Raw genomic sequence first — 14,544 nt, forward strand, 5'->3', positions numbered from 1 at the left:
TTTCCAATTTCAGCTAAATATTAAAGAAGTTCAAAGGTCTCAAATATATTAAAGTTTTTAGGAGTTTCGTGAACGCAAGCAAGCAGAGGAAAGACAACTTTTCAGTAACTCCAGTGAAGGGAAAGTGGCAACAGGAATATGACCCTCACAGACTTCGGAGGATCTACCCACATGCTGCGATGGTGGGAAAAGCTTCCATAACAATTCATGTTCTGCCTCCAGCAAACAGGGATCTCTGATCCCACTGCTCCAGAAGTGTCGGATTTCTGGCTCATACAAGCTTCCCCCTCACCCCCATACTGAGAGACAAGGGACAGGGAGAACAGCAAACTTAAAAAATAAATTAATAAATAAAAATACCACAGTTCTACACACAATCTTACCCATTTGCCCATCACCTTTTGTCCCTAGTGCAAACATAAACCAGTAAAAAAAGGGTACTCAAACCCCAGCCCCCCCCCCATGCTGGTACTGTCCTGCACAGGAAGCCCAGAGCTGCTGGTGGGGACAGGAGGGGCTGAGCCCATGCAGCAGCTCCAGGACAGCGCTGTGCGGATGCAGCTGCAATGTCTGCAGTCCAGGGCTTGGTCACCGATGGCCAAGTCTGGTCCCAGGACTGGTGACAAGTCAGTGAGTGAGCAGTCTAGCATAACCCTAGGCACATCCAAAAAGAAGATGACAAAGGTGTCTTAGTGTACTGCTCCCCACATCCTCCTCCTCCTGGTAAATCTGAACATACCAGTGCTAACAACTGTGGACTTTAAAACACACACCATCTTCAAGCTGCTGTGTGCATGTGATACCATGCACCTGGAGCTCTGCACTATCCTCATGTTGGCCATGAACTGTTACGGAGCGCTAGAAAGGGACAAAGGAGATGGCACTGTCACAGCCCTGCTCAGCAGGGCTATGTGAACCGCTTTCAGAACTGTCTGGTTGCCTTTGGTGTCTCCTCTGTCACATCTGTAGTGTGAGAGCATCATCCACTCGCAGTAAAGGAGTGCAAAAAAAAAAAAAAAAAAAATAGTTTGCTGTTTTACTTTGCAGGGATAGTGAAAGTTTTCATGAGGCACAAACCACTTCTTAAGCATTTGTTCCCAGGATCTTGGTCTCAGCAGGGACTCAGAAGACAGGGACTGCAAGACTGACTGTCCCACAGTGGAAAACCCGAAGTCTTCCACGTTCTCCGCCCTCACCATCACCTACTTCATAGTCTTTGTCTGTCAGGACACGCTATAGTCCTCTGCTTGAGCAACACTGAAACTATTAATACTTCTAAGGGACCCAGAACAGCTACAACAGGAGCTTCCAACTGCTTCCCTTTCTCCTCCAACCCTACAGCTTCCAGCAAAGCACTTTGTACCCTTCTCCAGTTGTCCCACATGTTTATGGAGACTTCCAGCTCCCACAGAACAGTTAGTGGCTTCCCTTGTTCACTCCAGGTTTTCCTGTCTCCCAGGTGCCAGGGCAGAGACTGGTGCTAGGAGCAAGCCCAGAGCACCCCTGTCAGCAGGCTAATTGGGACTGTGCTCTGAGCCTCCCACAAGCGCCAGCTCTGCATCTTTCTTTGGGATCACTCCAAGCCAAAGAGCCTGCCTGAGGCTGGCTTCACTTCTAATGCACCAGCCTTTATATCTCACTGTCCCCCACCAAGATCCTCAGAGATGTAGTCACCTACATCACAGTCTGATGGTAAAACCTCGGTACAGCTATGGATGTCCCCTGTTCTGGAGACAATCCCACCACTGAGGGCCACATTGGGTCTTTTTTTTTTTCTTTTCAGAAGTAGGGGCAGTGGGAAGTTTTGCCCCTTGTTTTCACCTGGCAGGAGGGAGATGGTATGAAAGCAGGCTGGAAGCTGAACATGCATTTTGGAAGCTGCAGTCTCAATTTTCTCACCATTGAGAAGGAGTCAGACACAACTAACTGTAAGGGCAATGCTATCAGTGAAAAGCAGATATGAACACTGGAGGGGTTTTCTTTTAGCCATTCCTGAACACCAGGGCTCTTCTCTCTATGGAGAGGGAGCAGAAGGAACCGTCTCAGAGACCAACATCAGGACACCAACATCCCAAACCGGAATTGGTGCTCCTGTTTGCTCCATCGCCCTGGCATGCCAAGGGAAAGAAAAACCCAAGCCCTGTAGTGTTCATGCATGAGGGAAGAAAGTGAAGCACAGAGAGCAGTGACTGTAGTGATAAACCAGAAACAAGGCCAATAGCAGACTCCCCTCCTGCAGTCAGCTCACCAGCAGTGCTTTGGTCCCAAGAGAGCCTGCCCTGTTCGAGAGCTGCAGGACACCATGCAACTCCCACGGGGAACTCCCGCTGCCCAAGGCGGGGAGGCAGCGACAGACCTGCCGGGCAGAGGGAATTTCCCTCCCTGACGTCAGCGCAGCTGCGCCATCGTCTCCAGGCGTTCCCGAGACATAGCGGGGCCACAGCCTGGGCTAAAGCTGGGCTGGAGCGCCCCGGGACAGGTGGCAACACCCCGCCATGGGGTCTGGATTGCATATCAAAGGGGTGGCAGGAGCTGTGTAGGTGGAAGGCTTGGCCTCCCCATACAGCTGCCACGCGACATGTCTGGCATTCTGGCGAGAACTGCGCCACAAATACACACGGCGTCATCGCGCCCTGCGAGGTCAAGCCCAGGTTGGGGAGAGAAGCCCCGGTGACCACATTCTTATGAGTGAAGACCTGCCCCGGCTCTGCTGTGCAGTGAGGTGGGTGGCAGAGGAGAGCAGAACCAGCATCTCCCCGCAGTTTCACTTTATTTTTCTAGCACAGGCTCACACTCATCCTCTCACCCCAGACCCATCCCAGAGTTTTATCGTGCTCTGCTCCCATCTCCCAGGCTTTCACATCAGAAGCTACAGAGTTTGGTGCATGGACATCGAGGATATCAGCTTCTGAAGTGCTGGTGACAGCCAGCAGCACCAGACCAGAAGCAAATGAAAGAAGAGGTTTGCTCTATATGAAGCAAGGTGAAAACTTTCAGCAAGTTGTCTGCGTGGAGAGATTCACTCAGTGAAAAAGACACTAGCAAGGATGGCATTTACTGTCAGCCTCGATGGAGGACACAGAAATGCAATAGACTGAATATTGCTGCATCACTCGTTTTTCACTCCCTCTAACTTTTCCTTGTGAGTCAGAGCTGACCTGAATTGTAGCAACATCTTGTTGCTGCTATCATCCCTTGCTGTTTTCCATCTCCTGCATACTCTGCACAAGCAGAAACCTCTCTGTCCTTTTGGCAGCTTCAGAGAATAAATACTCCATGCAAAAGCATTGGTCTCAAAAGAATTTCTCATTTCCAAACAGGATACAACAAAAACTCACTGCTTGGCTGGCAGGGCTCTAGTTCCCAACATTAAGGCTATATCTGTCTTGCAATCCAAAGTGCAAGCACAGCTCCTGCAGGCATACCCAAACTAATGGGATTAAAGCCGGTTCAAGAACGAGTAGCAATTAAAACAAAAATCCCCAAAGCATTAACCACTAGTGATGGAAGCCCTGGTTGCAAACCTGCACATCCTCTGCTGAAGCCTGCACTTCCACACCTCCCCAGCCAGCAGTACCCAGCTCACCCAGGTTACCATTAACATGGGTGTGTTCACACAATAATTGCCCTCCTGACTGTGCTGGAGATACAGCCTGAGAACACCTGCATTTAGGGGCATGGGTGTCCTTTTCCAGGCTTACAGCTTGAAAAACAGTAAGGCTAGGACATGCTCAGCTCTGCTAGTCAGTCCATCCTCCTCAGGATGGAGCACAAAATCCACTTAATCAGTGCCAGTAAAGTACATGGGCATAAAGTAAGGGTTTGGTGCCACTTAAGTAACATGCGAAAGTTAATAAAACCTTTTTTTCCCCCTCTCAGAGGCTTTTCAGCTTTCCTGAACTTTGCTGCGTTTCATGTCTTTATGGAGAGGATAATGACTTAAGGAGAGTCTCTTGCATCACCCCTATCCTTGCACTTTGATGCTAATAGCCCATATGTGCATCCTTGAAAAAACCAAAACCTCACCTGTGATACGATCAAAAGTTCACACCTCACTTTTTCCAAAGTGAAATAATTTCTGCTGTGACTCAGCCTAAGCATGCCATACATTGCACTCTTAAAGCAGGCAAAAGATTAACCCCCTGTCCCAGGCCCTCAACTCAGCCTTCAGCTTTTCAAACCAGGGTAATTTCCCCATTGCCGTGGGACGGCAGAAGCCAGCATTGCTCTTCACTAGGAGTCAGACCTGCCAGAAGTGACACACCATCTGGGTAACACCAGCTAAACCAGAGGTACCTAACACACGGGCAATCCTACATCTTTAGAAACCCAGTCCCTCCTCCTGGGAGATCAAACCTCCCCCAAGCAGCAATGCTGGTACAAGGTGCAGCACACAGTGGGCAGATTGACAACTGACAGTTGATTTCCAAGAATCAACCTCTTAAAAACCTCAGCGACATAACACGTTTCGAGGCAGCGCACATCTGCCGTGCAGGAAAGCGAGTTATTGTGAGTGCACGTAACAGTGCCATCTGGTGATCCCTGCCATCCTGTTACCGATGGCCGAGCAGTCGCGAGCAGCCACCCAAATCTCCTGGTACTTGTGGGACCAGCTCCCAGGTGCTCAACGGACACTTCTTTGCAAAGTCTTACTGATGAGCGCTGCTGCTGTCATCTCATGGGGTGGCAGGTCAGAAATACTCAATCTGTGAGTAGGGATAAGGGTGTGTTTTTAGTTTTGTGTGGTTTGGGGTTTTTTTTGCTGCCTATCAGCTTTACTGAAAAGTCCTGCTTTTAGTGAAGCTGAGCTAGGTCGCTCCATTCCCCATCCTATTACCATCCATCAAAAGGCTGAGTGAGCCAAATCCTGCCTTTCGCAGTATCTCTGCAAACCCCTGACTTTCCATACACTTTTCCAGGGGCTGTTCTAGATTCACTTAGAGACCATGGTCTCTATAGGTATGAAAGCAGAGGCCACCTCTGTCTTGCAGGGGTGCACTAGCCCTGGAGAACGGGGTATTTTAGCCCCGAGGCTCACATCTGAGACAAATGCAGAGCTGGGAACCATTCCTGCCTTTTTTATTTTTTTTTCCTTAAAGTCAGCCTTCTTAAGGATAGGGCTCCAAAGCATGGTACAAATTGCTTAAACAGCATCAGTTCAGAAAACCTTAATGCTGCCTGCCTCCTGTTCAAGGATTTCCAGACAGCATCCACAATCTGCATTAACTCTGCAAAAAGTAGCAGCTTTTGCAAGTCCTGTGGAGCCCACCTACCACAGACACAGCTCCTGCACCCTCATCTGCTGCAGTTTAAGACAGCACCAGAGGGACTACCAAAATTCGCGGCATGCTGTCACCATTAATGACTGAGCAGTTATGGGTTGCCTGCATGCCTATAATCCATAATAAACGTCAGGTAATTGGTGTTCCCTTCATGCTCGCTAGGCAAGAGGTGCCTCCCAAGTCCTCCTGGGACAGGCCCTGGAAGAGCAGTGGCCACCCGAGGCTGATCTCAGCTTTGAGAAAAACCTATCACTTAACACAGATCTTTCCAGCCTGCTGGAAGGGAAGCAGGGGAGACCTCTGAAATCCCTCAGGCAGCTGTAGCCCTGGCAAGTGCATTGCTAATTTACAGATTAATGTCCCAATATTCCAAGTAGATACAGGTGAATCTTTTCAGTAAGTCATCTGAGAGGATGGGGAAGGGAAAATTAATATAGTCTGCTCATAAAATCATTTTCTCTTGTGTCTTCTCAGTCTCCAGGAATGGTCCAGAACTGTGCTTGTTCTCCTTATGGGAGAGCTGGCCTCTCATACCCTTGGCAGGTTGCATTACAGCCATCCCTCTGCCCTAAATAAATAAGTAAAAAATCCCAAACCACAAAAAACCCAAACAAAACAACAACAACAAAAAAACATTTCCACAGTCTGCAAAGCTCACAGTAATACTGCTTTTCATGTTTCTTTGCCTGATGCTAGCTCCCAGCCTTGTCTCCCAGGAAATGAGAAGCTTATTCACTTGCTTCCAGTTCTAATGTTGTGAGGTTTCTAACAATCCATACTTGAAAGTGACGTTAAATACGCATTAAGTTATTATTATTGATAACACCATTTAAAACAGCTTTGTAAATAAAATGTGTTCCTGTCTAAGAGCACCTAATTAATGCCTCTTTCCAAATAACTTATCCTAAAGCATTAGCAATCAATTACTAGGCAGACAGACTTTAAGAAAGTCTCTTCTAAAACAGATTGCAACATGCAGGTTCTGTGCTGTTAAAACAATTCACATGCCTTTTTCGCACATGATTTCAAGTTACTAAGGTAAGCGAGACCACACAATGTAACTTAATACATCGCAATCAAAAATTTCCACACAATCCTTTAATATAGAGCCATATCCCTATGTAATAAGTGATGCAACAGACTTTCCCTGAAGTCCCAATTCCTGCAATTGAAGCTTAAGCCCAGAAAAGAAAGAATTAAAATTCTTTGGTTGCTGCTGAATCACTGGCTGCATTAGGTTATTTTACTGTGCATTAGACTTTAATTATAACTAAGCTCTAGCCATCTGTTCTACTCCCTAATTATAGATGCAACAAATATTTCACAATTCCAACCGTTAAAGAGATCTAAGAGAGCTCAGTCTATGGTGTGCAAGGTTGGCTTCAGTAGGACCCTTTGCACTCTTGTTTACAGCGCTGGGGAAAAGGAAAGAATACTCTTCACATGAAGCCTTTGCTACATCAGCTTTCACACCTCGTGGAAGGACTGCAGAGCACAGAGGGCCAAAGTAGTGCTACCTGCTGGTGGCCTCTAACCCAGATGTTGCCGATACCGTAAGAGCTTGAGAGAGGGCTGAACAATTCGGATCACCTGCTAAAGGCTCATACCCTGGAGCATCAGCAGTTACAGCTTTTGGAAAGGGCTCTGGCAGAGTTCTGGGCTTTTTTGCTGTGGAGGCTAAAGATGCTTCCACCCTTAGCTGCCTACCTGGCTCCTCTTGCTGTGGTTGTTATCACACCACCCGCATCCTACCAGGTTGAGTCCCTGTGAGTGCTTCAGCTGTATCACTTCATGTACCAGTGTCTCCTCAACACCAAGAAAGTTGGGAATGTCTTTAGACGTCATCTTGTGAACCGCAGCAGCTGAAGACAAAGCCCCCATCCTGTCCCCTTCGCGCCTGCTGCAGCAATCATCATCTCAGCATGATGGCTGGGCAGGGAGAAGGGTTGGATGAAGGTGTAATAGCACCCTAACCAGCCAGAGCTTCCATGCAGCACAGCTTGCTTAGTGTGAGCATTGTTACCAGCTCTTCCTGCAGAGCCGCCCTTGCCCAGAGGCTGGTGGATCGCCCAAGAGGAGAAACTTGCTGCAGATGCTGGAGCCCCTCTGTCACCTTCCCGGCAGCTCTGCCCACTGTCATGAGACACAGCTGCAGCTGCCTGACTGTGCCACCACCTCCTCCCTCCCCTGTCCACAGGATTGCCCAGTCCAAAGTTTCAAGCACATTTATAGCTATAGGGTATACTTGTACTTACACAAACCACCTGGGCAACTGCCCAGCATTTTGTAATTACACACACCACCACTGACCTAGGCAATCCCTTGACCAACAATAAATAGGCAGATGCCCAGTGAGCTCCAGAGTGGTTATTCATCACAAAAAGATTTTCTTTCACAGCAGCTGTCTGCAACTGCGTTTGTGCCCAAGTGTGGAGAGGAAGGTACCGCCTTTTCAGGTACATGCCATGGGCTACTTTTTGTTTGTGTGTGTCTGGGGAAAGCATGAAGAAAGTGGACAGGAGAAGAAAATGTTGAATTCAGAGCTGAAGTTTGAATGTTTGTATTTGTTAGCATACCAGGAAAAAGAGAGCTTTGTAGACAAAAGAGAAAGCTAAGAAAGGGTAGAGTAATCCAGAAGCACATATAGTTTTCATGGTGCGATTTCACATAGTTATATTTTAAAATATCTCATCTCTTGCATCCATAGTAAGTTTTCAGATGAAATCCAGTGTTTTCTCACCACAATCATATGTAAGACCCTCTTTACATTTCAGTCCATTTAGGGATATGCCCAGACTTTCACTCTGAATGTAATGTTAAAATGAATTTAAAAAATTAATCAACCAATGCTTTTCTGCTGTGCTTTGACAAGGACCCAAACCCACCACGTTTCTTGTGGTTTTCTTCTAAAATCATTATGACAGGGTTGAGTGGAATCACGAGGCAGGTTTGCTGAGTGGTTTGGTTCTGAGAATATAATAAAGTCCAGAGTCAAAGCATTTATCGCTGGCATCAGGGCAACGGATCACAGTGTTTCTGTGGGTATTCATAACCATGTGCTTGCCTGTCCTAGCCTCTGGGTGATTATGTATCATACAAAGGTGATAACATGCACAGTGAGAATAACTGCAGGAGACACCATGCATGGAAAGAAGCAACTCTCCATGTTTTCCTTGAAATTAGTCACAGAATCACTAAGGTTGGAAAAGACCTGTAAGATCATCAAGTCCAACCATCAACCCAACACCACCATGCCCACTAAACCATGTCCTGCAATGCCACCTCCACATGTTCCTTCAACACCTCCAGTGGTGGTGACTCCACCACTTCCCTGAGCAGCCTGTTCCAGTGCTTCACCACCAAAAAGAAGTTTTTCCTAACATCCAGCCTAAACCTCCCCTGGTGCAACTTGAGGCCATTTCCTCTTGTCCTGTTGCTACTCACTTGGGAGAAGAGACCAGCACACACCTCTCTGCAACCCCCCCCTTTCAGGTAATTGTAGAGAGTGATAAGGTCTCCCCTCAGCCTCCTGTGCTCCAGATGAACAACCCCAGTTCCCTCAGCCGCTCCTCATAAGACTTGTGCTCCAGACCCCTCACCAGCTTCGTCGCTCTTTTCTGGTCACGCTAAAGCCAGAAAGTCCTGCTCTGTCATTCTAGTTCAACTTTAACCCATAAGAAAAGCAACAGCAGAGTAATATCAGTTGCTTCCACCTCAAGGAAGAAGCAGACCAAAGTCTAGCATTTTCCAGAGACCTGCTAAAGCTTTCCAGAGACCTGCTAAAGCTTTCCAGAGCCATATGCAGAGTTCCCTTTGCCCTCAGGCAAGCCAGTCTCACTTATCTCTGCAAAGGTCCTGGAAACTGGTGGCTTCCCTTTCCGCCTCAAATGCCCGTTTGGTTTAGACTTTGATGTCACATTCAGTAACCATCTGAGAAGTGACCAGAGCCAACTTCCACAAGGGCAGCCCATGGATGAGAGTGCAGGCTGAAGTTCAAAACCCAAATATAAGCAGAGATTCAAATGGCACAACAGCATTAACAGGACACATGGGATCCAGATCTGGGCTGAACTCTGTCCTTATTCAAGTCACAACAGAATTCTCACTGACTTAAGGTTTTTGCCACTGGGATATTCTTTTCAGTTCAATTAGCAGGCTACAGCTGTATCTTTCCTCCTTTGGTACTTTCCCACTTTTCATGCCCTGGGGAGTACTCAGCAAGCAAGCAGCTTGGCGAACAGGTACTCAGAAAGCCCTCTTAGCACAGGAGTCAGTGTTGTGAGCAACTTAACCTGTGCTAAGAGGCTGACATAGATACTGTGAGCAAATGCCTGCGAGGAAGCTAGATTAGGGGATCCGCTTAAGGAGATTAAATAATTCACTGTGGCATTTTTCAAGAGCTAAGTTAGAAGGGAAACAATTTCTTCATTTGAATGATTCCCCCCCCCCCCCCCCGCCTTACATAAAAGGGCAAAAACCTTACTTTTCTTCGCATCAATGATCAGTTTTATTCAACATGATTTCTGTTTCTGATCTCCCTTTTTGCCACCCAGTCAGTTTCTGCATCCACCCAGAACAAGCCAGATCAACACTGTAAGCGCAGACAAAGGAGGAATGGAGCACAGTGAAAGACTGCAGTCCATATAGGAGCAGTTTGCTTTGAGTCAGCACATCAGATGTGTGTTTTCACTCACAGACGTAGTACAGATTCTGAATTAAAAGCCAGGATTTTCCCCACCCACCACTCTATATTCACTGAATGTCACCAAGCAATACATTCAATGTGTCGCGCTGGAAAATTAAGTTATGCTCCCTGCATAGCAAGGGCAGCTGCACTGCACTGAGGATACACTAACAATGTAGAATTTTATTGATTTTGGCTGATCTCAACACTGTTGACCTCAAGATGTGTGATGCTAGATGAAAATGAAGATTAATGATGAAGAATCTGGATGGGATCGATTACTAGTTTCTGTAGACACATTTGGCATGTCTGTGAGATAAGTATGTTGAGTTGCTCTGCCCTGCTCTTCTGAGCAGACACATAGTGGGCTCTGCCCTAACCAGATAAGATTCAGCTCAGGACCAAAAGCCATGCAGTTATGTGAGCCTGGCTGAAAGCCCAGACCAATATACCCAGCACCAACACAGCCACAGCGGCATGGCTCAGACCAGCGCTGGCTTTTGTCCAGACCAGACAGGGACTCACATCTGTCTGCAAATACTGCATTGCCATCCTCTCCATCCAGCAAGGTCTGATCCTGCAAGGCTCTGTGCTCAGGGTGTCTCATCCCTCATGATGCATCCAGAATCATCTCAGGTCAGACCATCCATAAACTGTAGAAGAAACTCCTGCATTTCACAGTGGCCAAGAACTGTGCAAAGAGGGTTGGGGAAGGCATTCAGCAGGTTCAGGCTGTCCTTAGATGATGCAGCTAACCTAAAGCAAGTGATTTGCAGGTGATTGGATAGTAGTAAACAAGTCATCCTGCCTGCAGGGGCAGAAAACATCACAAATAATGCAAGTTACAGTAACTTTCCAGAAAAGGAGAGGGAGGAATAAGTGGAGACCTGCTCCAAGATGAGTAACTGGATACAGTCATCTGCCCTAACCACAGTACACCTGCTCTCAGGCTCTCTTGCTCCAGCCCTCAGCACCCTCACTTCACCTTCCCTTTGCTGCCACATCAAGGCGAGCACGAAGCATCTCTCCGTGCCCAAGGCAGCTCAAGAATTCCCAGAGGTGCAGGAGCATAAACAGGGAAAGGAGCAGAGCTGGGACATGGAGCTGGGAAGGGTAAGAGAAAGGGTAAAGAGCCCTGTGGTCACTGCTTCTGTTGCCACATGGAAAGGATCAAAGGGAGCAACAGCCCCTTTCTGAAAGCATCCCCTGCCCAGCAAGAGCCATATGGGCCAAGGTTGCCCCCCAGCAGGCACACAACAAGTGCAGCCACCAGCATGGCTTTCCAGGCATCCAGTCACAATGAAACGGAGAACAAATCTTGCCAGGACTGCATTGCCATTTTGGAAGCCAGCTAACATAGGCAACTGCCTGTGGTTAGAGAGAGCCCTAGAGGTAAGAACACCAGAATGCCTCTTGCTAGGAGTTTATGAATAAAATCGAAGGGGTTTGGACCATCTGAAAGGTGTCGAAAAAGACGTGCAAGAGTAGGAAAAAATTAACGACTCTGTCAGGGAATACGAAAGCAGCTCTGAAGCAATGAAAGATAGGAAAGCATGATTATAGCAGAGATTGCATCCAGCACAGACAGAGCCCAGCAGAGAGGATAGGCTGGAATCCCAGAGTTAAGGTTGTAGGAACTCTCTGAATACATGTTTCAGCACAGGTCTCCCCCAAATCTGAATATGTAGGTGTAGAAACTGGGGCTGGCAGAAATGGATCCACAGTGCATTTCCCATTTGTGCAACAGGTCTAAAACATGCACCATTCTACAATAGCCCTCTGAAAGACATTTTTGCTACCATCCTAGAAAGACATTGGAACATGAGAAGTATCCTCATGGGGACACACTATCATTGCCCTAGCTTCTATCTATTGTCAGTATAAACTATTCCTTTTCTTTCCAATAAGATTGGGTCACACAAGAAGTTACAATTTTAATTCTTTTGGATTAACAGGTCAAGCTGAAGTAGGGCAAGTGCTGTCGTGTTGGAAGTCTTAGTACATACGCTGTATCAGTGACTTACACTGGTCCTACGACCTTGATCTTCTATCAACCCACAACCTTCAAAGAATGAGCTTTTGCAACAGGTTTCACCACAGAAAGCATATGCACATGGATTAAAAGTCTTGTAAATGTCACATGGTTTCCTTACAGACTCATATGGATGCACCCACAGGTATACACAATGTACATAAGTGTGCAGTGAGGGAGCAAAGAGAACCCACAAAATATGCAAAATAAGGAAGGTCCTGAGAAAAATCATGGAGAACATTCTTCTCAGCTGTGTGCTAACTCAGATGCCACGAACCATGAAGCTCTCTGTATTGAACTTCACAAATGAAAAAGATTCATCAAAAACATACTAAGAAATGCTGGGCTCAAACACCAAGTTTGGTTTCCAATGGAAATGACCTGCTAGATATTGAACATTATTGAACAATTGCTGGTGCCAATGAGGAACGAGTCACACAGGACTACTCCAGAAATATCAGAACTCAAGATAATAATCCATGGCTTGCAAATGAATGTCACTTCAATTAATGAGATGCTGACTTGTGTTTGTAAACATTGAGGCCCCTGAGGTTTTTATGGGACTGAGGAACAAAACAGCCAAGCTGTTCTGATGCAGTGCAGCAGTGCACACATGTCCACTACAAACAGAATGAGAACAGACAAAATCTCCTCCTGCCAGAGGCAGGCAACTAAACATGGTGACACTGTACTGCTCTGGCAGAACAAGGTGAGGATAAGCCACATGAAAGCTAACTTGTCTGCAGTGGAAAACCAACCGGAGCTGGTATTGTGAAGTGCTGTCACCTGCCACTCTGCAGTGGCTCCTTCTTGGCCATTCTGTTCCTGAGCAGAAGTAGCTTTAGCTCAGAGCAGTTCAAAGACAACTCATCATACCTGGGCAGCTTGTCTTCTGTTTTGTATTCGTGACCGCATTGCAGAGCAATGCTGGTCTGGTCAATGTCCTCTGGTAGACAAAGCCCTGGTACTTGGACAAAGTCTGCCTTTCTAAAGCAAGATAATTATACCCAACATCATTAGCAACAGAATAATTAATTCCTAATTCCAAAGTGCTTATACAAATAAGATGGAGATAAGAATGAGAGCAAACCCTTTGCGAATGCAGCAGAGCATAGCGTGTCTTCATACGCCTCACTTAATTGCCTATTCAAAAGGAACAAAGTATCTTTCGTACTGTAACTCCAAAAATTAATTAGTCTCAGTTCTCATTATTTAATGATCCAGTTCAGCCCTAATTCAATTAGGCTGCTTTTGACAATCAGCTGCAGTCCAGCTAGTGAAGGTGGCTAGCTCCTTTTCCCTGCATCTCTCTGAGGAATCAGCAGAGGCAAGGATGCTGGCAGCATCCTGCAGCCCCAGCCCTGCCAACCCAGTATGGAGCATGACCAGGATGCTCACAGGCCCTGGGAGCAGCCAGCATGCAGGAACCCTCTGGACTTTAGGTCTTCTGTTGGAAGAACTAATGCCTCAGGGAGAACTAACTTCTCTGCAGCAAGACTGAATGCATTCAGCATTGTATTTCACCATGATCTGCTTTTTGTCACTGCTGTGTTCAGCCTCAGGTGTTCCACATACACCTGCAAACTCCCTTTTGCTGGCTGCCAGAGGAGACTCAATTTGGCTCAGCGTTAGTCCTTTTCAAGGTTTCCTGAGGGCAAGCAAAAAACCCCATGCCCTGGGCTTCAGCTAGAGGATGAAGGACATGGAGGTTCTGCCCAGTCTGATACAGCTTCCTTAAAAAAGGAGGGGGGAAGAAGTTTGTTATCACCCTATCATCACTGATGCTGGCCCAAAAAATCTGCCTTGTGGGGGTTCAACCCAGCCTTCAACACGGATTCCCTTCTGCATGACCTCTTGAGGATGGTGCAATCTCAGCCACATGCTGGTGCCTTGCAAGTCTCATTATCCTGTAGCTGAGACAGGACAGTTCACATCCCACATTTTCTGCTCTTCTGTCTGACCCTGAACAGAAGCTTAAGGGAAAGGTTCCAAGCACAGCCTTGGGTTAAGGGAGTGGGTTACAGCACACCAGGCTCCTGCCTGCAGCACTTGACCAGGCTTCAATGTTTTACAGCTCTGGGAGACCCCAAGCCAGAGATGGTAATGTTGCATTTAGTGGCCCAGTTACTTACCTTTCATTAGTTATCTAATTTTGAACAGCAGGAAGCTTTTTGTACCCACAGCTTCCTCTGGTGACAAGTTACACAGTGTAACTGCTCAGTGTGCCAAGAGCACGTCAGATGAGGGAAAATAACATGCACATCTGCAAGTTTCAGACACTGTCTCCTTTGGGTTGCTCTGCACTTGGCAGCCACCAGTCTAGTTTTATACTCCAGCTCCTGAGAGTAAGCAAGCATGAACGTTCTCCATGCCACTCCATGGAGGTTAGCTGACTCCTAACATACTTCCCCCTCTCACTTTTTCGAGGCTTGAGTCCTCACCTGCTTAGCTGTTTCTTTTATGGAAACTGCTTCATGTCTTTTCTCATCCATTGATTCTTTTGAAGTTTGACCAGATTACCAGAGACCCAAACGCTTCCCAAAAAA

General features: G+C 47.0%; 1 protein-coding gene across 1 annotated transcript in view; it reads right to left on the reverse strand.

The window, feature by feature from the left end:
* Positions 1-7,127, reverse strand: part of TP63 (tumor protein p63) — a 117,366-nt gene extending 110,239 nt beyond the window's left edge. The window contains exon 1 of the mRNA XM_059822862.1: positions 6,990-7,127. Within this exon, the coding sequence (XP_059678845.1) occupies positions 6,990-7,127 (138 nt within the window). The remainder of the gene's footprint in view (positions 1-6,989) is intronic.
* Positions 7,128-14,544: the final 7,417 nt, after the last annotated feature.

This window comes from Gavia stellata, chromosome 11, assembly GCF_030936135.1.
Source record: "Gavia stellata isolate bGavSte3 chromosome 11, bGavSte3.hap2, whole genome shotgun sequence".
Taxonomy (NCBI): Eukaryota; Metazoa; Chordata; class Aves; order Gaviiformes; family Gaviidae; genus Gavia; species Gavia stellata.